We start from the raw sequence: 26,314 nt of genomic DNA on the forward strand, positions 1-26,314 counted from the left end.
AGAGTGGATAGTGAGAGAGAGAGAGACAGAGAAAGGTCCTCCTTTTCTGTTGGTTCACCCCCTAATGGCCGCCGTGGCCGTCGCGCTGCGCTGATCCGAAGCCAGGAGCCAGGTGCTTCTCCTGGTCTCCCATGCGAGTGCAGGGCCCAAGGACTTGGGCCATCCTCCACTGCACTCCCGGGCCACAGCAGAGAGCTAGACTGGAAGAGGAGCAACTGGGACAGAATCTGGCGCCCTGACCGGGACTAGAACCTGGGGTGCTGGCGATGCAGGCGGAGGATTAGCCTATTGAGCTATGGCGCCGGCCAAGCAGTCTTAATTTAGACATAATTCAACAGGATACAGGACAGGTATATTTAAATTAACAATAATTTAATTTCTGCACACAGCCTACATCTTTGAGTTTACTATAGATTATCTGTTTGAGTACAGGAGCTATGAATTTGTGTTCCTATGTCACTGACACATTAAAATACAGACATACCTGTGCCGCCTGCTGCTGCCCTTTTTGCCTCTCCATTTTTTCTAAGGCTTTTTCCAGGGTTCTTAAGTGTCTAATGTGATCCTCTTGTTGATCTCTTGCTTTAATTAATTCAATACTTAGCTTTTTAATTTCATTTTGAAGTCTGTGAACCATAATTTCAAGTTGTTTCTTGGAATGTCTCTCTTTAAAAATAATATCCTTTAATCTAAAGCAGAAATCACATGGGCAGTTTAGTATATTTTATATATATATATATATATAAAAAGATAAAAAATCAAGAGAATGACTTGATGTTTCAAACTCTAACTATGGATAAAAAAAAAAGAAACAGAGGTTGAAAAATAGTATGTCTTTCACCCATCCCTGAAGATAACAGAGTACACACAAGAAAAAATTTTACATAAATTGACGAAGCAAATGTGTTCCAGCAAACAAGTTGAGTAAGTTAGTCTCTGTCTTTAGGCATTCAGTATCTAGCAGAGGGAACAGATATGGATACATTTATAAAGCCATGTGATAGGAATGCTGTAGGAAGTGCTATTGCAAGTCAACTTTGACATTCTTGTATCTTCGCCATGTATCAAGTATCGATCCCAGTATTGTATTAGTTAAAATCCTTTCATTACAAATGAAAAATACCCTTAATTAGTTTAAATAACTGACTGACATAACCAAGCTTAGAGAAGGCTGGGGTGGCAATGTTCTGAGAGACCACATGAAACCAAGAAGATCATTAGGCCTCTAATTCCTGGGGGCTAGCTTCAGTTTTTCCTACTGTAAGTTATTTTCATGTTTGGAGCAGAAGCAGCAAAAGATAAGAGTTAGCCCCAAATATCTCTGGGCTAATTCTAACAGCTCTGAGAATCAAAGAAGAAATATTACCTTTATCTCAGCTTAGAAGAGTCAGTCACAGGGAGACTCTCATTAGTCCAATTTAGTTAATATAGCCACTTGAGGAGCCAATCATGGTGGCCACATGCAAAAGCATTATGTTTATTCAGCTTGGATTATGTACTTATATCTTAACCAAACACTATAGGCATGAATACAACAGAATACAAATCTAGCGCTTGGGAAAGACTTACCCTCATGAAGTGGTTACTTCTGAACTAGCCAGCCTGAAGTATATCTGTTATAATTTCTAAGCCTTATTTACAAAAATATATCCATCAACTTCTAAACCAAGGTCATTGTTGGTCTTTATGATATATCCTTTTGCATTTAACGAGAGTGGTCTCCAAATTTATCTTTGTCTATCTCAAATCCAGTTTGGTATAAGATACAAGATTGGACTTTATCACTCTATTAACTGTATGTGGAATCAAGGCAGAGAAGCTACAGAAAAGTAGAACTAGAGAAATCATCTAAGCAAGAGACAGGCACTAAAATAAAGTAACAGTTTTTGGATACAGAGGTGATTGTTCAACATCTTGAAAAAAATAGAATGAAGAAGATCTACACCAACTGAGAAAGAGAAAGGAAGCAAAAACCAAAACAACTACTAAATAACTCAACATTCTTAGAAGGTGAGCGTTTGCATTTGGCCTGGCAGTTGGGATGCCTGTGACCCACATGGAGTTTCCGAGTTTGCCACCTGGCTCTGGCTCCTGACTCCAGCTTTCTGGTAACGTGGACCCTAGAAGGCAGCAGTGATGGTTTGAATAACTGAGTTCCTGTTACCCATATGGGAGACCTCAATTGAGTTGTTTTGGCTACTGGCTTGGGCCTCTGCTGTTGTAGACATTTGGTGAGTCAACCAGTAGATGTGAATTCTCTATTTCTCAAATAAGTAAGTTAAGAAAATTCTTAAATTTCTAGTTTTGGAGGCTGACTGGATGCTAATGGCACACCATTTACTAGTGCAATTAATACATAATAAGGAAGCAAGATGACTTTACCTAAGAATATGCTGATTTTAAGACACAAGAAATATAAGCCAAGCATTTTTTGATAATTAGATGAACAAATCTGGTCTACAAGGTGGTATAATAGATATTATATGAGATAAAATTTGCTTTTTGAGATAACACACTTAAAGCATGGATTCAAGACATTAGACCCTGTATTAGCTGCCAGGGATATGCAGTCCCTACTAAGGCACATTAAGGAAAAATATCAAGATGGCGAGGATCTAATCTCAAGAAATTTTGGAGTTTAGCTAAAAAGTAGTCAGAAAAGACAGGTTGATTTTTCAAAAGAATTATGAACATTTAACAGGAAACATGAGCATAATAGTAGACAGGTTAAGGAAAGATAAAGATGAGTGCCCAGAGCTTTCGAAATTAAATGGAATGTGGCTAGTAGCCCCAAAACAGCTTCTTCTATTAAACAGCTTCTTCTATTAAGTAATACCTATATATAAAATAAAGCAAAATATCACACACATATAGCTAAAAACAAAAGATAACATAATCCCAAAACTTGAGAGGAATTTCAATTATAAGACAAATGGAAATAAATTGAGATAAAACTCTTAGAAAAAACACTCATATTTGCCTCATGAAACTGTTTGGTTCTGGGGAAAAAAAAAGATACATCCTCTCTCTTTCATTGTCCCTGATTCACAGGGTCTCCACCCATCTGTCATTACACAATGCTGGTTACCTATGCATCTACAGTAAACCTGCGCAGTATGCTGTTGCATGAATTCAGAGACAGCAATTTCTAAAACACAAAGGAGGAAGTTGGTGAGTGGCTGTGGAAGAATGCTCAGAGCATAATGCATCACAGTTTACCTAATTACAAAACACGACATCTGTAACACAAAACTCTACCAGTTAGTTAAATGCTTAAAAGATACTGGGAACTGGGCTGAGAGCTGTGTACATCAATTTACTACTCAAATGAGAACTTACATGGAGAATAATTCACTTGTACTACAAAACAGGAGAGAGAACTAAGAGCAACTCCCCAACTCAGAAGGAAAATACCAAGTCCAGAAGCTGAGTATTCATTGAGTGATAAGAAAAGAGAAAACTTAGAAGGAACTCTGGGGAAATCTTACAACCATTAGAAGAAACATGTAACTTTAGAAGAAATTATAGTAAAAGAAGCAAAAAAAAAAAAAAAAGTTAGTGTAATTTAGAGAACTAGATAATTACAGAATAGAGTATGACAGTTGTGTATTAAAGAATACAGGAAAAAAAAAATAACAGTCAAGTGAGAGATAGAAGGGAGAAGACACACAAAAAATCAGAAACCCATGTTATCTGTCACTAAAACCAATTGCAGAAGGTGAGTGTGTGACAAGAGATCTAACAGGACACACTAACCTTAAAGTCTGTCAGTTCTTGCCCTTTGTAAAATCTGGCACCTTAAAGAAAATGTCTGCTAAGCTCTGCTTTATTATGTTTTAAAAAAGATTAATTACTTTGAAAGCTGCATTGACAGAAGAGAGGGAGAGACAGAGAAAGATCTTCTATGCACTGGTTCATTCCCCAAAAGGTGGCAATGGCCAGGGCTGGGCCAGGCCAAACCCAGGAGCTCCATCCTGGACTCCCACATGGATGGCAGGGGCCTAGGTACTTAAGCCATCTTCTGTGGCCTTCCCAGGTACATAAATATGGAGCTGCATAGGTAGCAAAGCAGCTGAGACTCAAACTGGCATTCTGAGTTGGGATACTAATATTGCAAGTGGCAGCTTCACCTGCTGCACCACCATGCCAGCTTCTAACCCCTGTTTTAGTCTTCGGCAGTTCATTACATCTTATTTATCTACCTGACAGGTCTCATCTTGAGGGCACACAAAAATGTACAATGAATTTCTCATTTATTTAATAATAAAGCACTAACTCTAATAACAAAATTGGTCCAAATCAAACTAAAATCATATAGACTGTTTTTTATCACACTAAGGCTCAAGTATTAAGGTTCCAAGTTCTTTATGCTATGAGCTATCTTTAGGTTTACATACTTTGCTCTTACCTATCTGTGGTTAGCAGGGCAAGACTATGAACATCCTTTTTTTCACTTGCTTGTTTATGCAGTTTATCAACATAATCCATGAGATTCTTTTCAGCTTGTTCAGCTTTCCATCTCATCTCTCTCTCTTGGTCTAGCTGTTCAACAAGACACTGAAAGAAAACAATGTTATATGAATTTGGAAACATTACCTACCTATTCATTGCCTCAATTTTCTCATTTAAATATGGTTAATAACAGTACCTACTACAAAGAGCTGTGCTGAGAATTCAAAAAATTAATGGAAGTAAAGCATGTATTGGCACAAAGTAGCCACTTAGCAAATTTTATTAACTGTTATTGCTATTGTCACAATACTTATTATTTTTCTCAATATTAAAGCTTCCATAGTTGAGAATAATGAGGGAAAATTAGTGAAATATTTTAAAAGGCTATTCTGTTTTTGGAAGAACAGTACACAGTACAATCAAAATGAGCAGTATTTCAACAAGTAAAATAAGCAGAAGACAATGAAAAATACAACCAACATATATTAAAAATTCTGTTAAGGTTAATACTAAAAGAGAAATAAATAAAATCTTAAATCTTAATTATCTACTTTATTTGAGAAACAGAAAAAGGGAGAAAGACCTGCCACCCACTGGCTTACTTCTCAGATGCCTGGGAGCCACTCAATCCAGGTCTCCCAAGTACTTGAACCATCACCTGCTACTTACAAGGATGCAGGCTAACAGGAAGAATGAGGAGCAGATCTGGTACTTGAATCTAGGCACTGTGACATGGCATGCAGGAGTCCCAAACAGCATGTTAACCACTGCACCAAACACATGCCCCTTGAAGGATTTTCAATTTTTTTTAAAAACTTTTAATCGGGGGCCTGTGCAATAGGTTAAAGCCCTGGCTTGAAGCACTGGCATCCCATAAGGGCACCAGTTCGAGTCCTGGATGCTCCTCTTCTGATCCAGCTCTCTGCTATGGCCTAGGAAAGCAGTAGAAGATGGCCCAAGTCCTTAGGCCCCTGCACCCATGTGGGAGACCCGAAGGAGCTCCTGGCTCCTGAATTTGGATCGGCGCAGCTCTGGCCATTGCGGTCAAGTGGAGAGTGAACCATCGGATAGAAGATCTCTCTCTCTCTCTCTCTCTCTGCCTCTCCTTTCTCTATGTAACTCTGACTTTCAAATAAATAAATAAATAAATCTTAAAAAATAAAAATAAAAATAAAAAAATAACCTTTTATCAGGATCCACGCATCCAGGTTCAAAACCGGGGTTTTCAGGAAAGTCCCAATGAAAACTTTAAAATGTATAGTTTCTTTGGGTATATGTAAAAGTAGACTGCTTTTAGAAGACCTGTAGATTTCTTTAGATTTTTAACAGTATGACACACATAAAAAAGCTAACAACCATTAAGAAACTAGAATTAAAAAATTTAGAACTGTTTCTCCCTCTACAAACATAAATAAATAATTTCACTTAAAGCAAATTTTAAATGTAACATTTCTATTCCTTTAAAAATTACAAAAATGATGGGGTGGTGTTTGGCACAGCAGATAGGACACCACGTGGAACACCTGCATTCCATATTGGAGAGCTAGAGTTAAGAGTCCTAGCTCCATTTCCTTCCCAGCTTCCTGTTATTGTGCACCTCGGGAGGTAGCAGTGATTGCTCAAGTACCTGGGTTTCTGCCACCCTCATGGGAGACACAGACTGAATTCTGGGCTCCTGGCTTTGGCCTGCCCAAGCCTCTATTACTGTAGGCATTTGGAGAGTGAACCTGTGAATGGAAGGTCTCTGTTTCACTATCTTTCAAATAAATAAATTAGACAAAAAAAAAAAAAAAAAAAAAAATTCAAGGGACTGGAATTCTGTTACTCTGGGTAAAGCCAATGCTTGTGATGCTGGCATCTCATATATGCTCTGATTCATGTCCCAGCTGCTCTACTTCCGATCCAGCTCCCTAGTAATCAGGAAAAGGCAGCGGAATATGGCCAAAGTGCTTAGTCCCCTGCAACGCTGAGGGAGACCCAGATGAAGCAACTGGCTTTGGCCTTGCCCAGCCCTGGCCAATGCAGCCATTTGGGGAGTGAATCAACAGATGGAGGATCTCTCTGTCTCTCCCTTTCTCTCTGTAACTTTGTCTTTCAAAGAAATAAATCTTTTTTTTTTAAAGCTTATGGCTAATTTTTCTGGGACTTTGTATTAAAAACTAAAATATTCAAAATTCATTTACTTCTAAATCTCCCTAAATCATACCCGGTAAGTGTTGTCTTCAGAACCACTATTGTCTACTTTAATAATTTCAGTCTTCTGGTCTTCTGAGTCTCGCGATACATTACAATTTGCTAAAGACGATCTTACGTATAATTCTTTAAGGTAAGGTTGTTTCATTTTACGATTACAACTGCAAAAGAATAAAACAAAGGAAATAACATGAGAAATGTAAAGCATTTACACCTTTAACATTTGTAGTCACAAACAGCATTAAAAATAATAAAACAAAACAGCAATAACTCGGAAAAACTGCTGTATGAATTTTATAAGGAGTGACTTTTGTTGATTAATGGGAGCCTCAAGATTTTTGGAAAGATGATTCCATAAATGTTCAGTGTTCTACATATTTAGGTGGAGCAGAAATCTTGGATATATCAGAACGATTTAAAAAGTACTATCGGTACTTGGGACAATGACACCTAAGAACTTGGAAAAAGAGTAAATATAATTATCTTTTAGGGGTTAAATTTTTTAAATCGACATATAACAGATCAGAATAAACATTTTATCACTAGCCAGAGATTCCAGGGTATGTCCTGACTACAAATGAACTGAAGGACTACCAACATTTTTTTTCTTTTTAAGATTTTTATTTATTTATTTGACAGGTAGAGTTACAGACAGTGAGAGAGAGAGAGAGAGAGAGACAGAGACAGAGACAGAGAGAAAGGTCTTCCTTCTGTTGGTTCACTCCCCAAATAGCTGCAACGGCCGGAGCTATGCGGATCTGAAGCCAGGAGCCAGGTGCTTCCTCCTGGTCTCCCATGCAGGTGCAGGGGCCCAAGCACTTGGGCCCTCATCCACTGCCTTCCCGGGCCACAGCAGAGAGCTGGACTGAAAGAAGAGCAACCGGGACTAGAACCTGGCATCCATATGAGATGCCGGTGCCACAGGCGGAGGATTAATCTAGTGCACCATGGCACCGGCCCCAACAACATGTTTTTAAAAAAGGAAATTACACTGGCAAAAAGTTGGCTGTACACATCCCAAAAGAGTCATTTCTGAACCACTGTTATGGTGATCTCAATTCTGAAAGTGTAGACATTAGATGTACCTTTATTTAATCCTGATGGCATTAAACACAATCATCACATTCACCTTTGATCCTAAGGTCAGTAAGTAAGATCTGATTAGGCCTTGGTTTCCCATCTAGATCTGCCTACAAAGAGAAAAGGCTAATCATGGAGACTCAAGCATATCTATCTTATTTCCCACTGTAAATGAATTCGGGGGAATTTTGGTTGTTATGTTAATCTGCAACTTTGGTAATGACACAGAGAAAGGGATCCTTTATATGATTGTGTAGTCAACCCTCAGTATTTGTGGGAAATCAGTTGCAGGATTTGCCTCGGATACCAAAATTAAGATTCTCGAGTCTTTAACATAAAATGGTGTAGTACTTGCAATAACCTATGCACATTCCTATATCCTTTATATCATCTCTAGATTATTTATCATACCTAATACAATGTAAATGCTATGCAAATAGTTGTACTGTATTGCTTAGACAACAAGATAAGAAAATAAGTCTGTGTATGTTCAGAACCAGGCCTAACCACATTGTGCATCTCAGCAACAACATAGTTTTTTTTCTTTTCTTTTCTTTCTTTCTTTTTTTTTTTTTTTTGACAGGCAGAGTGGACAGTGAGAGAGAGGGACAGAGAGAAAGATCTTCCTTTGCCGTTGGTTCACCCTCCAATGGCCGCCACGGCTGGCGCGCTGCGGCCAGCGCACCGTGATGATCCGATGGCAGGAGCCAGGTGCTTCTCCTGGTCTCCCATGGGGTGCAGGGCCCAAGCACCTGGGCCATCCTCCACTGCACTCCCTGGCCACAGCAGAGAGCTGGCCTTGAAGAGGGGCAACCGGGACAGAATCCGGTGCCCCGACCGGGACTAGAACCTGGTGTGCTGGTGCCGCAAGGTGGAGGATTAGCCTAGTGAGCCGTGGCGCCGGCTAACAACATAGCTTTTTTACAAAGTATTTTTGATATGTAGTTGGTTGAATCTGCGGTTGTGGAGCCTTCTGAAACTGAGGGCTGACTGTATCAAAAAATCTGAGCCAACATCTTGAAAAGTCAAATCACTGATGTTAGTAAAGTCATAAATATCACTATGGGATAGCTTAAGGAAAAAACAATCAACTTATTTAGTATGCTTTTGAATTTCTAAAACCAAAACACGTACCTTACAAAATGGTTGCTGTTTTTATTGTGGTGCTTAATAGTTTGAATTGTTTTGGCATAATATGGGATTTTTGATCGCCGAGGAACCCTTCTATTGCATTCTTTTCTGTTTCCACAGTCACTTTCAGAAGTTATATCTGTATCTCTTTTTGGTCTGAGGTCTTGCTCAGGAGCATTAACTGTTATAGAATTAGAAGTCTAGAATAAAAAATTTTAATATAATTTGTTAAAAGTTTAATTCATTGACTATTTATAAAATTAAGGATTAATGAACTAGGTATGTGTGTGAAATTCAAATCAGGGAATTCAGCTTCTGGTATGGGTGAACAAACTTCTACCAGGCTAACTGTCCTGCAGCTAACAATTATAAAATCTCAGAAAACACAAAATAAAAATGGATAAAAACCACCTGAAGGTTTTGGAAAGTGAGCAAAAGAAAGATAACTCTAGATGGGAATTGATACTTGGAAAACTGAGAGTTTCTGTTTTTATGGCTTTCAGCTGGAGAATATATCATACCATGCAGGGAGTCTAAACTTCAAGTAAGAAAAACCACAGACTTTTGAGGCTGAAGAACCACAGGGTAGCATGTTGTAGGCAGCAAGTAGCCTAATGAAGGATAGAAGAAAGGAAATGAAATGTGAACAGCTGTCCAAGGCCACAAATCTACAGTTTAAGTCCAACCAAATTAAATGTTCGCTATAATAAAAATACCAACAGTCTTTGGAGAATACAACAGAATACAGAGTTCCCACAACCTAACATTCACCATGTGCGAGAAACATTCCAAAATTACTATAGAAGAAGGAAAATGACCTGTTCTCAAGAGGTAATCATGGAGATGGCCCAATTCTTGAGTAAGTAGAAAAGAACTTTAAAATAGTGATCATAACTCTTCAATGAGATAAAAAATATGCCTATTATAAAGGAAATAAGAAAACTTAGCTCAGAAACACACACTATAAAGAAATAGAAATTCTGGTGCCATCACTGTGATGTAGCAGGCTAAGCCTATGTATGCCTGTGGCTCCGGCATCCCATATGGACACTGGTTCGTGTCCCAGCTGCTCCTCTTCTGATCCAGCTCTCTGCTTCTGGCCCGGGGAAGCAGTGGAAGATGCTCAAATGCTTGGGTCCCTGCCACCCACATGGGAGACCTGGAAGAAGCTCCTGGTTCCTGGATTCATATTGGCCCAGCTCTGGCCATTGTGGCCATTTGGAGAATGAACCAGTGGATGGAAGATCTCTCTGCTTCTGCCTCTCTGTAACTCTGCCTTTAAAATAAATAAATAAATCTTTAAAAAAGAAAAAGCTCAAACCTCCAATAGAATAAATATGAAAAAAACATCCTTAGGGACAATTCATCCAAATTACAAAAAACCAAAGACAAAGATATATTCCTGAAAGCACCAAAAAGAACATATTACATACAAGAAGTCAAGGATTTGAATTAATGCTGACTTTGGACTTAAAACCATGAAGGCTAGAAGACAGTACTGAAAGTATTGCCTATCAATCTAGAATTCTATATCCAATGAAAATGTCCTTCAACAACAAAGATCAAATAAAGAGACTTTGCTGTTCACACATATACACTACAAGATTTGCTGAAGAAAGTTCAGTCTATCTCTCTCATGAATTAAAAAATGAAACCAAAACCAAATGATAGAAACTTAAATTCTCAGGAAGAAATAAACAGCATCACATATGATGTGTTTGGATAAATACTAATGACATTTATGTATTTTTCCTCTTTCTAATTTAAAAGATTTAGTTTATTTTACTTGAAATGCAAAGTGCCACAGGGAGAGAAAGATATACAGAGAAATCTTCCATCTGCTGGTTCACTCCCCAAATGGTCCCAATGGCCTGGGCTGAGCCAGGCAGAAGCCAGGAGCCAGGAGCTTCTGTGTCAGGTTCCCTGTGGGTGACAGGGGCCCAAGGACTTGGGCCATCCTCTGCTGCCTTCTCTGATGCACTAACATGGAGCTGGATTGGAAGTGGAGCAGCTGGAACATGAACCGGTACCCATACAGGATGTCCACACTGTAGGCAGTGGCCTAGCTCACTATGCGACAATGCTGGCCCTATCCTCTAAATTTCTAAAGTTTTGTGGGGTTTATAGTGCATCAAAATGTCGTATAGATTGACAATTCTAACAAAGTAAACAGATACAGGATTTTTACATTTTATATGAAATGATGTGTATTAACTCCAAGTAGACTGTAAAAAGTCCATTTATATGGCAACCAAAACAAACAAAAAAAACCAAAAGAAAAAAATATCAAAATTCAGAAAAGTATGATTTAAAATATAACATATAAATTAAACTTAAAATATCCAGAGGCAAGCATTTGGTGAGCAGTTAAGATGTTGCTCAGGATGCCTGCCTGGTTCAGTATTAGCTCCTCTTCTTCTCATTCAGCTTTCCTGTAATTGTGCACTGTGAGAGGCAGCAGATGATGGCTCAAGTACATGGGAAACCCAGTGTGAGTTCTAACCTCTGTGTTTTGCCCTGTCCAAGCCTTGGCTGTTGTGGGAATTTGAGGAGTGAACCAGTGGATAAAAAAATTCCCTTTGTCTCTCTGCCTTTCAAATAAAACGAAAATAGGGAAATAAAAATAAAATTACAAATTTCTGAGTCAAACTAACATTTGATTAATAGCCTCTCTGGTCTATACCACCATCTTTCTATCCTAGACCCAAGTAGAAAGCAAACTAAGAATCCATCGTATTCAGGAGGTATGGTGTCCAAGAAAACCATCATTACTTGTGAATCAGAGCAAGAATGCTCTGGAGATATCAGTAAATTCTAGGAACTGTCAGTCTGCTCAAATATGCTAACAATCAGAGAATCAGAAATAAATGTAAAAAAGGACTAACAGCTCAGGAAAGTAGAGATAATTATGTGATGAATGCTAGATTAACTTGTCATTCAGGGGTAAGTTCTAGAAGTGGCTTTGATCAGTGAACAACTAGAGACAGCAGAGGCCAAAGGTAACTCATTTATCCTTTGTGTTAAATAGATACTGAGTTAAGAGTTCTCTGTTTCAAAGGTGAATGGAGGGAAACAATGTACAGTACTGCCCAACAAGACAGATGAATTAGATAATGAAGATGTGGAAGGATGACAACAAGGAAAACCAGTGAAAAATGTGTGTTACTTTTTCTACCACTATTATTACAGATGATCCCATTTCTGTAAAGATAAAAAACACACACACATACAATGATACACAGAACATTAATAATGTTTCTGGTTGGTCAGCTTTTACATAATTTTGATTTTTAGACTATTTTCTTTAATATATACTTTTAGAAAAGTAGGAAAAATAGTTACATCATTAAGAAGCTGTAAAATTTGATCATCTAATTTCTGAAGTTTCATGTCATTTTGAAAATCATTTTCAGTGTTAGTTTTCTCTGGCTCTGAAGATGGACACACAGATAGAAAAGACGTCAAAACAGTATCCGCTGGTGTACTTGTAAACTGCTCCAAGGGAGGTAACTCATCCATGGGTGGTGTTACCACTGGCATGCTATCAACAACCTGACACAGAAATAAACCGAGATCCCTTTAAATTTATATTCGTTTAATAATTAACATTTGAAGGTATCTTTTGTTAGGAGAAAAAAACCCCAATACTATACCTCATCTTCACTTATATTTAGGGGAGAGTCAGAGGAAACTAAATTATCCAAAAGACCTTCAAAGCTCTGTAGGCGTGATGAATTCATTTCTGTCAAATTTACTGGTTCACCAAAGATATTCTTACAGTCTAGGACTCTAAGCTGTGGCAAAGTCTGGAGAATAATTGCTCTGTACCCTTGGAAATAAATCATACAAAATGAAAATTTAAATATTACTAAAAAAGATAAATTATTTTTAGAATAAACTAAATCTATCAGCTAACCAATTTATCACTTGAATGATAAAGAAATAAACTTGTATTAAATGCTATTCAACCTCTCTAGCATGTAATCATTAAATACAGAAACCACTCCTGCCACTCCTCTCAAAGAATCCTCCTGATGAAGTTTACAAAGATAAAATCATCATCCCTAGAAAATTACTTTAAAGCTAAGAATGCATGAAATTGGGAGCAATTTATTCTTGGAGGAAGCTAACATGTCTTTTGCTTACATTTAATGTAATCAGTATGAACACAAATAACAAACCACAAAACAGGATGATATGGATAATGACCAAAGTGTCAGATTCTACCTAATAAGGCCGCAAGCATTAGCAAAGCATCCCTTTTCACCTTTTTAAATTACACATTACTAACATTAAGACAGTTTATCTATTAAGTATAATAAATTTTTACTTTCACTAAGAACAGTTTAATATGAGAAATCTGAAAAACATTAATTGGTGTTTAGGCTAAAATGAGCACTTTAACTGTCTTTTTAAAAAAAGAGTTATTTATTTATTTGAAAGGCAGAGTTAGAGAGAAGCAGAAGAAGAGAGAGAGAGAGAAAGGTCTTCCATCTGCTGGTTCACTCCTCAGATGGCCGCAACAGCCAGAGCTGCACCGATCCAAAGTCAGGAGCCAGGAGCCAGGAGCTAAGAGCCAGGAGCTTCTTTCAGGGTGCAGGGGCCCAAGCATTTGGGCCATCTTCTACTGCTTTCAAGGCCATAGCAGAGCTGGATCGGAAGTGGAACGGCCAGCCCTCAAACTGGCACCCAAATGGGATGCTGGCACTGCAGGCATTGACTTTACCCACTATGCCACAGTGCTAGCCCCTGTATTTTTTTCTTTTTTAAGACTTATTTATTTCAAGTCAGAGTTACAGAGAGGGAGAGACAAAGAGATCTTTCATTCACTGGTTAACTCCCCAGATGGCTGTAATTGCCACGGCTGGGCCAAGCTAAAGCCAGGAGTCACTTCTAGGTCTCCCACTTGGATGGAAGGGTCACAAACACTTTGGCCATCTTCTGCTTTTCCTGCGCCATTAGCAGGGGGTTGGATTGGAAGTGGAGCAGCTGGGGCATGAACTAGTGCCCATATGGGATACTAGCATTGCGGGAGGCAGCTTTACCTGCTATGCCACAACATTGGCCCCAACTGTATTTTGTTGTTGTTAAAGCCTTATTTATTTCTTTCAAAGGTAGAGAGATTGAAAGTGGGAAAGACACGGCGCCGGCACACCGGGTTCTAGTCCCGGTCGGGGCACCGATCCTGTCCCGGTTGCCCCTCTTCCAGGCCAGCTCTCTGCTGTGGCCAGGGAGTGCAGTGGAGGATAGCCCAAGTGTTTGGGCTCTGCACCCCATGGGAGACCAGGATAAGCACCTGGCTCCTGCCATCGGAACAGTGCGGTGCGCCGGCCGCAGCGCGCTACTGCGGCGGCCATTGGAGGGTGAACCAACGGCAAAAGGAAGACCTTTCTCTCTGTCTCTCTCTCACTGTCCACTCTGCCTGTCAAAAAAAAAAATAAATAAATAAATAAAAAAAAAAAAGAAAAAAAAAAAGAAAAAAAGAAAGTGGGAAAGAAAGAGAAGAGAGACAGAGAGAGATAGCGAGAGTGTGTACTTTCATTTTTGCTCCCCAATGTCTGCAATAGCTGGGGCTGGGTCAGACTGAAGCTGGGAGCCAGGAACTCCATTCAGGTTTCCCACAATGGGTGGCAAGAACCCTACTACTTGGGTCACTATTTGCTGCCTCCCAGGAGCATTAGCAGGAAGCAGGTGTCCCTACCAGTGGTTTAAACAGGTGCATGACAATGCTTGCTTCTGTTTAACTGTAATTTGAAAACTAAGTATTTCTTTTTTTAGCAAAGACTTAAAAAGTAAAAGAAAGAAAACCAGCAAAGTAACATTAGCACTTTTTTTTTTTTTGACAGGCAGAGTGGACAGTGAGTGAGAGAGACAGAGAGAAAGGTCTTCCTTTGCCGTTGGTTCACCCTCCAATGGCTGCCGTGGCCGGCGTGCTGCGGCCGGCGCACCGCGCTGATCAGGTGCCAGGAGCCAGGTGCTTCTCCTGGTCTCCCATGAGGTGCAGGGCCCAAGGACTTGGGCCATCCTCCACTGCACTCCCTGGCCACAGCAGAGAGCTGGCCTGGAAGAGGGGCAATCGGGACTAGAACCTGGTGTGCCGGCGCCGCAAGGAGCCGCACGCAAGACAGAGGATGAGCCTATTGAGCCGCGGCACCGGCCAACATTAGCACTTTTAAGGGAGGAATTTCAGAAACAAATTCCCCTCTGATTCTGGAGTGAGAGTGAATGAGATGAGAAAAGCACCTAAGTTATTAAAGAAAGTGAAAAACAAAAATTCCAATAATAGGAACTACAGATTCTTGAGACAGGACTGTTAGAAAAAAAATCTAATCCAAGGGTTAGCAAAGAAGAAAAATGCAAAGAGTTAGAAATAAGATTTTCTTCTAAAAGTTTCCCCAGAAAACTCTCAAATTGTCTTAATTTTCAGGGTGACTATTATATGGCCTTAAGAGAACACTTCTTTAATATATATTTTTTTCTGTGAAATGAAATGGTCTAAACAAGTGTCACTGATGCAAAAAACTTTTTCATAGTTGCATCTAAGTATTAGAAAGAAGCCTCAAGCCGGCGCCGTGGCTCAACAGGCTAATCCTCTGCCTTGCGGCGCCGGCACACCGGGTTCTAGTCCCGGTCGGGGCGCCGGATTCTGTCCTGGTTGCCCCTCTTCCAGGCCAGCTCTCTGCTGTGGCCTGGGAGTGCTGTGGAGGATGGCCCACGTGCTTGGGCCCTGCACCCCATGGGAGACCAGGAGAAGCACCTGGCTCCTGGCACCTGATCAGTGCGGTGCGCCGGCTGCAGTGCGCCGGCCACGGCAGCCATTGGAGGGTGAACCAACGGCAAAGGAAGACCTTTCTCTCTGTCTCTCTCTCTCACTGTCCACTCTGTCAAAAAATAAATAAATAAATAAATAAATAAATAAAAAGAAGCCTCTACAGCCAACTTGTATCCCAAGAAAATATTTAGAACATACATTCACATTATACACATTTCTCTTTCACTGTTTGGTTAAGTATAAGAGATAAGTGAGTTCTGGAAATGGCAGTCTGGTTTTATGCTGTCAACTTCATTAATTCTGATTTAGATCAAATGGCATTTTTTGGCATCATCAGCTATACTGTTTAAGTTTTTTAAAAATAACTTATTAATAATGTAATAAACTCATGTGGTTTAAAATCAAAAGATGCACAGGACAGATTTTCCTAACATTTCTTGATCTCTGGCTTTTCAGTTCCCTTTCTTGGAGTTAGTCAATATTATTAGTTTTTTGTGCATTTTCTGTTTTATGCATATACTCTAAACATAAATGTATGTGTGTGTGTGTGTATGTGTATGTGTAAACGCTATGTGTTATCTTTTTACACAAATGGTAGCCTATTACATGTAATACTTTGCAAGCTGTATTTCCTTTTTTACTATATTTTGGAGATAACTGACAGTAAATAATGACACTCTATATGTATTTTAATGACTCCATAGTATTACACTATTAGAATACAGCATAATGATATAATTTTGAGGAATTCTCTTATCAATTATAAGACTATATAAACAGAATTACTGGTATGCTTATCCTGTGTTGTCCTTTTAGTAGCAATTCAGTTTGTCTTAATAAACTAATTAATTTGTAATTACGTTTTTTCAAATACATAAAATATTGCAAAGCTGAAGAATAAAATAAAAGTTCACAAACATTAACTTCAGGAGTCTTCCACTATTAGCTGTTATAAAAAGTATTAAAAAGCATTCATACCTGGTGCATGACAGACAGGATTTCCTTCTCCATCCTTTTCCAAAATAAGATGAGTCAAGAAGTGCAATCCTACTGTACACTGAAGCAAGTGGTGGATGCTATCTATGCAATTACTATGTAGGTCAATATACCTCAGTTTATACTTAAGTCCATGAAGAGGCACCAAACCTATTAGAGGACAAAAATTATTTTTATGCTTCAGGAAAGTCTTTCCAATAGCTAAAATATTCATTAAATAGATTATATTTTTAGAGGCCCACCCCAAAAAACCCCACCAAGCAGTATTAATGAGATCTTGCTCGGCTGGCGCGTGGCTCACTAGGCTAATCCTACGCCTGCGGCACCGATACCCTGGGTTCTAGTCCTGGTTGCTCCTCTTCCAGTCCAGCTCTCTTCTGTGGTCCGGGAGTGTAATGGAGGATGGCCCAAGTGCTTGGGCCCTGCACCCACATGGGAGACCAGGAGGAGGTACCTGGCTCCTGGCTTCGGATTGGCACAACGTGCTGGCCGTAGCGGCCATTTAGGGGGTGAACCAATGGAAGGAAGACCTTTCTCTCTGTCTCTCTCACTTTCTAACTCTGCCTGCCCCCCCCCCCCAAAAAAAAAAAAAACTTAAAAAAAATGAGATCTTGCTGTGAACAGCTACCTCCAATGAACAAGAAACAAAAACTGTTTTGAAGAAACACAGATTTAGCATTATTTGAGGCTTTAGTCCCTGAGGTACCTGGGCCTTGGTGCTCTTCATAACAAAAGGACTAATCCAGGTCAGTGCACTTATATGAGAGCAATGGCTCTAAGTTCTCTCAAGACATCATTTTTTTTTAACTTTTATTTAAGGAATATAAATTTCCAAAGTACAGCTTATGGATTACAATGGCTTCCCCCCCCATAACTTCCCTCCCACCTGCAACCCTCCCCTTTCCCGCTCCCTCTCCCCTTCCATTCACATCAAGATTCTTTTGCAATTCTCTTTATATACAGAAGATCAGTTTAGTATATATTAAGTAAAGATTTCAACAGTTTGCACCCACATAGAAACAAAGTGAAAAATACTGTTGGAGTACTAGTTATAGCATTAAATCACAATGTACAGCACATTAAGAACAGGGATCCTACATGAGGAGTAAGTGCACAGTGACTCCTGTTGTTGACTTAACAAATTGACACTCTTGTTTATGGTGTCAGTAATCACCCTAGGCTCTTGTCATGAGTTGCCAAGGCTATGAAGCCTTTTGAGTTCACTGACTCTGATCATATTTAGACAAGGTCATAGTCAAAGTGGAAGTTCTCTCCTCCCTTCAGAGAAAGGTACCTCCTTCTTTGATGACCTGTTCTTTCCACTGGGATCTCACTCACAGAGATCTTTCATTTAGGTCATTTTTTTTTGACAGAGTAGGACATCATTTTTGATTAGCCACCACAAACAGACAACAAAGTCTACTTCAGTTTCATTGGTTTGAGTATAAAATAGATACAAATAGCACTCATTTCATTTAGTTTCTCGATGGTATTTATTGCAGGAGCTTATCTAGAATATTTTGCAGCAGACGCCTGGCTCACCTTGGACTTGAGCTGTGACACTGTGAACACGTGCTTTTTTTGTAAACTGACTGCCAATATGCCCCCATCAAGCACGTGCAGTTTCTCTTTTTTACTGTCTCAGGACTTTCTCCAAAAAGGGGAATATATTGAGCAAAGGTGCAATATGGAAGTATAAGGGAGAGGCTGAATGTCCCAGTTTCCCTTCTTTTGGAAGCACTATTCTGACAGGTGCAGCAGTTTCTCTATGCTCTTCCTCACAATTTCGCTTAGTTTAGCACTCTCGATCCTCAACTTTACTTCCCCTCCCTTTTTCTGGCTTCAACCACACTAGAATACCCTTCTCTCCTCAATGCTCTTTAGCTAATTTTTACTGTCACATCCCTAGAGAAGTATCTCCTGACCACTCCATGATGCCTGATTTTCCCGTCATACTTTCTCACAGTACTCAGCATTTCTCCCTAATGAACTATTACATTTCTAAGGCCTTGTCCCATGTTATTAGTTTTCCTTATGTTTAAACTTTCTGAGCCTCTTATTCTTCAATTTTAGAGTAGCCCAGGGCTCATTCCTAGATTCTCTGCTCTATCTATCCCCTCTATTATCACTGAGTGCTTTTAACTGCCAGAATACACAACTCCAACCATGACCCTCACCCCTAAAATGTGTATGTTCAAGTGTTCTCAACTTTAAGATAGATTCCTTAATTTTCATCCCCTTATCTCTAAATCTGTTCCTCTCCCAATCTTTCCTGTCATTAAATGAACCCACCAATCTGATTCATGCCCCTATAACCTTGTCCTGTTAGAATGTCTTATAAATTGAGTCACACAGTATAGCCTTTGGTGTCTGGCTCCTTTGACTTAGAATCATTCTTTTTCAGAGTTATTTATGTTGCTACATGTACCACTGGTCATTCTTTTTGATTTCTAAGTATAATTCCATTGTATGGATTAATCACAATTTGTTTATTTACCCAATGACAGACATATAGGTTGATCAATTTTTAAAAAAATTTTAAAAATTTGTTTGACAGGTAGAATTATAGACAGTGAGAGAGAGAGAGACAGAGAGAAAGGTCTTCCTTCTGCTGGTTCACTCGCCAGATGGCCTCTATGGCTGGTGCTGCGCCAAATCGAAGCCAGGAACCAGGTGCTTCTTCTTGGTCTCCCACATGGGTGCAGAGACCCAAGCACTTAGGCCATCCTCCACTGCCCTCTCGGACCACAGCTGAGAGCTGGACTGGAAGAGGAGCAGCCGGGAGTAGAACCTGGCGCCCATATGAATGCTGGCACCGCAGGTGGAGCATTAACCAAGTGAGCCATGGCGCCGGCCCTGAGGTTAATCAATTTTTAAGTAATCACATAAACAGCAATATAATCATAGGAACATCTATATACTGGTCTTTGTGTGGATATGTTTTAGTTTCTCTTAGGTAAAAGCCAGGAGTGAGACTGCATGACTACATGTAAGTCTATGTTTACCATAATAAGGAACTGCCAAATCCTTTTATATCATTTTAAACTCTACTAGCAGCCAGCGCCGTGGCTTAACAGGCTAATCCTCCACCTTGTGGCGCCGGCACACTGGGTTCTAGTACTGGTCAGGGCACCGGATTCTATCCCGGTTGCCCCTCTTCCAGGCCAGCTCTCTGCTATGGCCCGGGAAGGCAGTGGAGGATGGCCCAAGTGCTTGGGCCCTGCACCCGCATGGGAACCAGGAGAAGCACCTGGCTCCTGGCTTCGGATCAGCACGATGCGCCGGCCGCAGCGGCCATTGGAGGGTGAACCAACGGCAAAAAGGAAGACCTTTCTCTCTGTCTCTCTCTCTCACTGTCCACTCTGCCTGTCAAAAAAAAAAAAAAAAAACAAAAAAAAACAAACTCTGCTAGCAATGTATGCAAATTTTAGTTGCTCTACAATTTTGCAAACACATTGTCAGTTTATGAAACTTGAGATATTCCATGTCTGAAATGTTATCTTATTGCAGTTTTAGTTTGCATTTTCTTAATCACTAATAAAGGTAAACATGATTTTTTTCATGTGCTCATTTGCATACCTTCTTTTAAAAAATGTTTATTTACTCATTTTTATTTATTTGAAAGACAATCGGGGAGGGAAAGGGAGGGATGGAGGGAGGGAGAAGGAAAGAGAGCATGCGGGAAAGGGGATTAGAGGGAGATGAGGAGAGAGGGAGAGGGAGAAAGAGGGAGAGAGAGGGAGAGAGAGGGAGAGAGAGGGAGAGAGGGAGAGAGAGGGAGAGAGAGGGAGAGAGAGGGAGAGAGAGGGAGAGAGGGAGAGATAGAAAGATTTTGCAACCATTGGTTCATTCCCCAAATGCCTATAACAGCTGAGGCTGGGCCATGCTGAAGCCAGGAGCCAGGAACTCGATCCTGGTCTCTGACATGGGTGGCAGGGACTCAGTACTTGAGCCATTATCTACTGCTTGTCAGGCACATTAGCAGGAAGCTGGATCAGAAGAAGCAGAGTAGCCAAAGACTCAAACCAGATTCAAGTGGGGGACTTAACCTACTATGCCCAATGCCTGCCCCTGTGTATCTGCTTGTGAGGTATGTACTGAAATCTTTTGCTTGTTTTTTAGGGAGTTAACATAATTTTATTTACTTGTTTTTCTTCTCCACTATCATATAAGCTCTGTGACAGACTTTTATTTTTACTGTTGGTTTTTTCATCACTCTGGAACAGTGTTTCATAGTTATCTTCAGTAAATTTGCAGTGAGTAAATGAATGAGTTATTTTATCCTATATTCATATTTTTTAGATAAGGAAACTATATTCAAAGAATAAAATACCTTGCTCAATACCATAAAATGGTGACACACAAAAGGTTGAAACTCAAGTTTTAACATTTTCATATCTTTATGGGGAAAAACATTTAAAAAACTAAAATATAGCCACTACTTCAGCCGAAGGGTGTGAATAGCTCTTTTTATTTTTTGTATACTAAGCAACTGGCATAGGGCATTGTTTTTCTATTGGGGGAGAAAAACAAAGAAAGGGAGGGAGAGAGAAAGACAAAGAGACAGAGAAAAAGAGATTGATCTTCCATCCACCGGTTCACTCCCCAAATGGCTGCTATGACCAGAGTTTGGCTAGCTTTAAACCAGGAGCCAGGAACTTCATCAGGATCTCCTAAATGGGTGGCAGGGGCCCCAAACACTTGAGTCATCATCTGCTGTTTTCCCAGGCACATAAGCTGGGAGCTGCAAGGGAAGTGGAGCAGCCAGGACTCAACTGGGACTTGAACTACCACTCCAACATGGGATGCTGGCATTACAAACGGCAGCTTAAGTTGCTGTACCACAACACTGGCCCTAGAATTTTGCTGGCTCTACTGCACAACTCTCAGATCATGAAATTTTGTTCAATTTATCAATATCACTTTAATCAATTAAAAACTAGATAACAACTTAAATCTTCTTATACATACTAAACATTTTAGTAACCTTAATAGCCTCATTTGTTCCACAATTTGCCACAACCTTTGGACTGCTGCATACCTACACTATTCAATGCGGTACACATCAACTACCACATTTAACTTGACATTTCATGTTTAAGTTAAAATTAATTAAAATTATACATTCATACCCTAAGTTACACTAGTTACATTTCCCACGGTGACCAGCCACACTGGACTACTGACTGTCATATAAGTCAGCACAGATATTGTAGACTATTCTATTGAAACCATCCTTTTCCATGTTAAGAGTATATTGCTCAGTTATCTATGATTGAAGTACTACTCCCCTAAAAGGGATCATTCTCGTCTTATTTATTTATTTATTTATTTTTGCTCTAAATTATCCTAGTCTCTATTTCTTTTTTTTTTTTTACTCATCTGTGGTTTTGGTATGAATAAATAAAAGAATTACGGTTGAAGTATACTCTCTAGTTGAGAAATTTAGTCAAAAATTGATTATTCAGAGTTTTCCAACATGTTGAACTAAAGCTAACTCATCACGTGTTAAAAATATTTAGCATTACAGAAAACAAGCAAATCTACTTACCACTAAGATCATTTATGTGGTTATATGATAAATTCAGTCTAGTCAGATTAATTAGTGCTTCAAGTCCTAAAAGAAAACGAAAATAAAACTTTTCAAGATTAAAAAAATTAGTGAGACGAGGCATTGCAATATTATTTGACTGTTGTGAAACAAAACCAGTTTGATAACAGTAAAATCAATTTTATTGATATTTTGAAAAATATTTAGTTTTTAAAAACTTGGTAATTTTATGGAAGAAAACTATTTGTATAATGAACTTTGGTGTCAATTTTCCAAAGTTTATAATTTTTATTCCAAAATACTTAAGTCATCTTCTTTGTGCAAAGTATTAAATGAAAATCACTTACAAACCTTCTATTCTTGTGATCAAGTTGCAGGACAAATTTAAAGTGCATAGCTTTGTCAGAGTGCTTAGCCCTTCAATTTGAGTTATTTGATTAGATGACAGATCTAAATGTTGTAAATTCCAAATATGATCAATGGCTTTGATCTTAGAGATGTTGTTGCAATGAAGATTGATGGCATGAAGGGTTGAATCTAAAGATAACTGTGATATGCTACAAAAGAAAATATATTATGAGAAACAAGTAAAAAGGCATTTAAAATATATGACCAAATAATTAAAATTAACCAAACATCATGTAGATAGTATATGTTCCTCTCATTCTACAATGGAATTCTACTTATTATTTACCTATTGTTGAATGTCTCATGAAGCACTACTTCCTACAACACAAACCAGTATTTTGTACTATTCACACAAATGCAAAACCACTCAAAGAAGGTAGCTGACCATGGACAAATCTAGCTACTATGTGTGAACAGTCATTAGCATATAATAAACCCAGAATTAAACAATCAATAATTGTATGTGCTCTGAAATCTTAGCACCCTGTTCAATCCTCTATTCTACCATTTTTTTTTTGCTGTTACTTCAACAAATGACCTCTTTAAATATCAGTTTACTCATTAAATTGTCACAGCAATTCTAAGCAGTAAGTATCATAAGATTAATTTAAGTTTATAGAAATTAAATAACTTGCCCACATTCTTGCAGTTCTGATGTTAACAGAGCTCAGGTATAAATCCAGATCTAGTGCTGGAGTTTATGATCCTATTTTCTTCACTGTCTGCAATGGCTGCTTAATCTACAATGCAGCTGATTCCCAATAAAACCACTAATTATTGCTATTTCTAGTGAAAAAGTCCCCCTCCCCCTTGTTGAAACTGGAATGCATCTCTCCTAAACAAAACTCATCTCTTCACTCTTAACCACTATTTATAACTGAAACCTCTTCTGAAGATTGCAGTTCCAGGAACACAAACTGTAAGTACATAGTTTCGAGTTGCTGGATGGGAGGTGCAGTCAGGCAAAGGGATACTCAATGTCATAGTAACCTCTTGTAGGCTCTGTAGCAGCTACTACACAGCTGAAGGAAACCTAATTCTGCAGCAAGGAAGCATTTGCAAATTTCAAACCAGAAATCTCTAAATGTGTATGTTTCAAGAATTTCCCAATGACCCAGTTTCTGTTACTTAGGAAACTCTTAATTAGTGCCAGGCTTTATGCTATTAAATACTCTCTTAAGACAGCCATTTACTTTCTGACGCATCTCAGTTCTGGAAATTAATACGTAACATGCAATAGCAGAAAAAGCAGACCACAAAAATAACAGAAATGGATTCGCATTAAAAATTAATTTCTCACCAACTGCATTAAGTCAGGCGAATCATTTGGGTTCCCTGAGTCTCCTTCATCATGCAATGCCTACGAGGTGCTTAATTATCAGTAGTACAGAGGGAGACACCCCCCAAAGGAACAGTACGTGCAAAGAAAGGCAGAGGAGACTACAGCAGACCTCTTCTAGCCCAGGATAGCTAACCACAGGGGGCAGCTGGTGAAATGCTGAGTGGAGATGGAAAAACCAGGCAGCGACCAATCAGAAATTCAGAACCCAGAGCTTCAGATGCCATGCACAAACTCAGGCAGCAAGAGCGGGAAACAAGGAATTCAACAGCGAATTTGGCAAGTTAAGTTACAGCGCTCCGGAAAGAAGACATTAGGATGGGCGTACAGGGAAGTGAGGCAAAACTGACCAAGAGAAGCGAATGGTCCTGCCAAGGCTGCTGCAAGAAACTGCGCTGCCACTCATTGATTTACTTTCAGGGCACGAGTGGCAGAAGAGAGACAAGGGACGACACGAGAAAGGGTAAGCGGAGGAGTAGCTAGAACAGAACAGAGGGCCAGCAGAACGGAGCAGCAGCAAGGGCCTGGGCAGCTCCACGTCGTGGGGCAGTTTCAGGGCTGTGCGGGGCCGTAAGGAAAGCGAGGGCGAGGAGCGAACGCAGGCCTGGTTCACCGCGGGCATCTTCACGGGGTAGTGTCGGCGGAGCCCGGCGGCCTGCAGCCTCCCGTGTGCGTGTGCGGAGCGGGCAGCGCAGCGGCGCGCTTCCGCTCGGCCAGGCCGCCCGCTGGCCCCGGCCCCAGCCCAGGGGTGCGCGGGCCGCTCCAGGATGCGGAGCGCCCTTTACCTCTGTAAACCTTTGTCCATGAAGCACATGTCCCCGCAGCTGCTGTCGCCATCCTCGTTTTCGACTTCTGCCTCTCCCGCCGCCTCCATGGCACCAGCGACGGGGAGTAGGGGAGGTCTTAAACGGCGCCCAGCGCTGGGTCGCAGAGCCTGGTAGTGGGGCCCGAGGGGGCGGGGCGAGCACTCTCCCTCTAACCGACAGCCGGGCACTTTCCCGCCCAGACGGTGCCGCAAAACCGGAAGTGGGATCCCCACTGGGACTTGGTAATCTTTTACGGCATCTGCGGCGGGACTCCCAGGATTTGCCGTAAAACGAAGCGTACGAGTTGGGGAAACTTCGGGTGTGTCCGGTGTGATTTTTGCGTTATAGCCGGCCGACCTCTGCCTGGTCGTTTTACAGCCGTTTGGCCCGATATAGCCTTACACACGTGTAAATGATTTCCCCACGGGCCATTCCACCTCCTGTTGATTCGCTGAACTTCTGTGGGATGCCTTACTCCGTCAAGTCACTGTGGCTGAGGAGTAAGACGCTCCTCCAGGTTCCTGAAGCATCCTCAGTCCAATGGAGGACACAGTTGCCAAACAGCACGACGAGTGTCAGGATAGCGCAGGGGCACCCAAGCCAATTGTAGAATGCTATGAGTAGTCGGTAAGTTTTGGAAAAGGTGACTGAGTAGAGTCTTGCTTTGTCCGGGGGAGTTCTGGGAATGAACTGCATTACAAACGGGGAAACAATTCTGTATAAGACTAAAGAACTCTCTTGACCAGATTGCTTCCCCAGTCATGATGCCATTTAAAAATGGAGACAAAAAGCATATCTTAAATCTGGTCCTGTCGCTGTCCTGTACTAAAGTCTCCCATGGTTCCCTTTCAAAGGGAAAGAAATAAAACTCAACTGTTTTTCATTCTTTATGCAGGCAAAAAGTATTCGTTAAATACCCGTAGTGTACATACCATTATGTGCCACACCAGACCATGTATTTTATTGTTTATGCATAATGTGAAAGCTAATATAAAGCAATTAAAATAATTTTGCCTATGATTTTATGGGCATTTTATATAAAATACTTCCTATATATATATATATTTAATTTTATTTTTTATTTGAGAGGTAGAGTTACAGACTGAGAGGGAGAGACAGAGAGGTCTTCCTTCCGTTGGTTCACTCCCCAAATGACTGCAGTGGCCAGAGCTGCGCTGATCCAAAGCCAGAAGCCAGGAGCTTCTTCCTGGTCTCCCACGTAGGTGCAGGGGCCCAAGGACTTGGGCCATCCTCCACTGCTTTCCCAGGCCATAGCAGAGAGCTGCATCAGAAGAGGACCAACCAGGACTAGAAGCAGTGCCCATAAGGGATGCCGGTGCCACAGGTGGAGGACCAACCCACTGTACCATGGTGCCAGCCCCCCGTATATATTTTGTAATTCATATCATTTCATAGTGTTAATCATAATGTGGTTATTTTTATTTTAAATTATTTATTTATTTTTCAAAACTAACATTGAAGACATTTCCAAATTTAGCTGCCATTGGTGTCCTATCATTTAGTTATACCTCCCACACTGTAAAATACATGGCCACAATTCACTGTTTCCTGTATATGTAATGTGT

At 40.2% G+C, this 26,314-nt stretch overlaps 1 protein-coding gene across 2 annotated transcripts in view; it reads right to left on the reverse strand.

The window, feature by feature from the left end:
- LRRCC1 (leucine rich repeat and coiled-coil centrosomal protein 1) overlaps window positions 1–24,917 on the reverse strand; it is a 37,259-nt gene extending 12,342 nt beyond the window's left edge. The window contains exons 1-10 of one of the 2 annotated variants that reach the window (XM_062188305.1): window positions 24,708–24,917; window positions 22,527–22,732; window positions 22,176–22,241; window positions 16,607–16,774; window positions 12,510–12,685; window positions 12,199–12,408; window positions 8,860–9,056; window positions 6,659–6,806; window positions 4,409–4,557; window positions 485–689 (exon numbers count right to left, since the gene is read on the reverse strand). In XM_062188305.1, coding sequence (XP_062044289.1) covers window positions 485–689; window positions 4,409–4,557; window positions 6,659–6,806; window positions 8,860–9,056; window positions 12,199–12,408; window positions 12,510–12,685; window positions 16,607–16,774; window positions 22,176–22,241; window positions 22,527–22,732; window positions 24,708–24,796 — 1,614 coding nt within the window. In that variant the 5' untranslated portion in view covers window positions 24,797–24,917. The remainder of the gene's footprint in view (window positions 1–484; window positions 690–4,408; window positions 4,558–6,658; window positions 6,807–8,859; window positions 9,057–12,198; window positions 12,409–12,509; window positions 12,686–16,606; window positions 16,775–22,175; window positions 22,242–22,526; window positions 22,733–24,707) is intronic. The other variant, XM_062188304.1, reaches the window with a different exon arrangement.
- Window positions 24,918–26,314: the final 1,397 nt, after the last annotated feature.

Source organism: Lepus europaeus, chromosome 4 (genome assembly GCF_033115175.1).
Source record: "Lepus europaeus isolate LE1 chromosome 4, mLepTim1.pri, whole genome shotgun sequence".
NCBI lineage: Eukaryota > Metazoa > Chordata > Mammalia > Lagomorpha > Leporidae > Lepus > Lepus europaeus.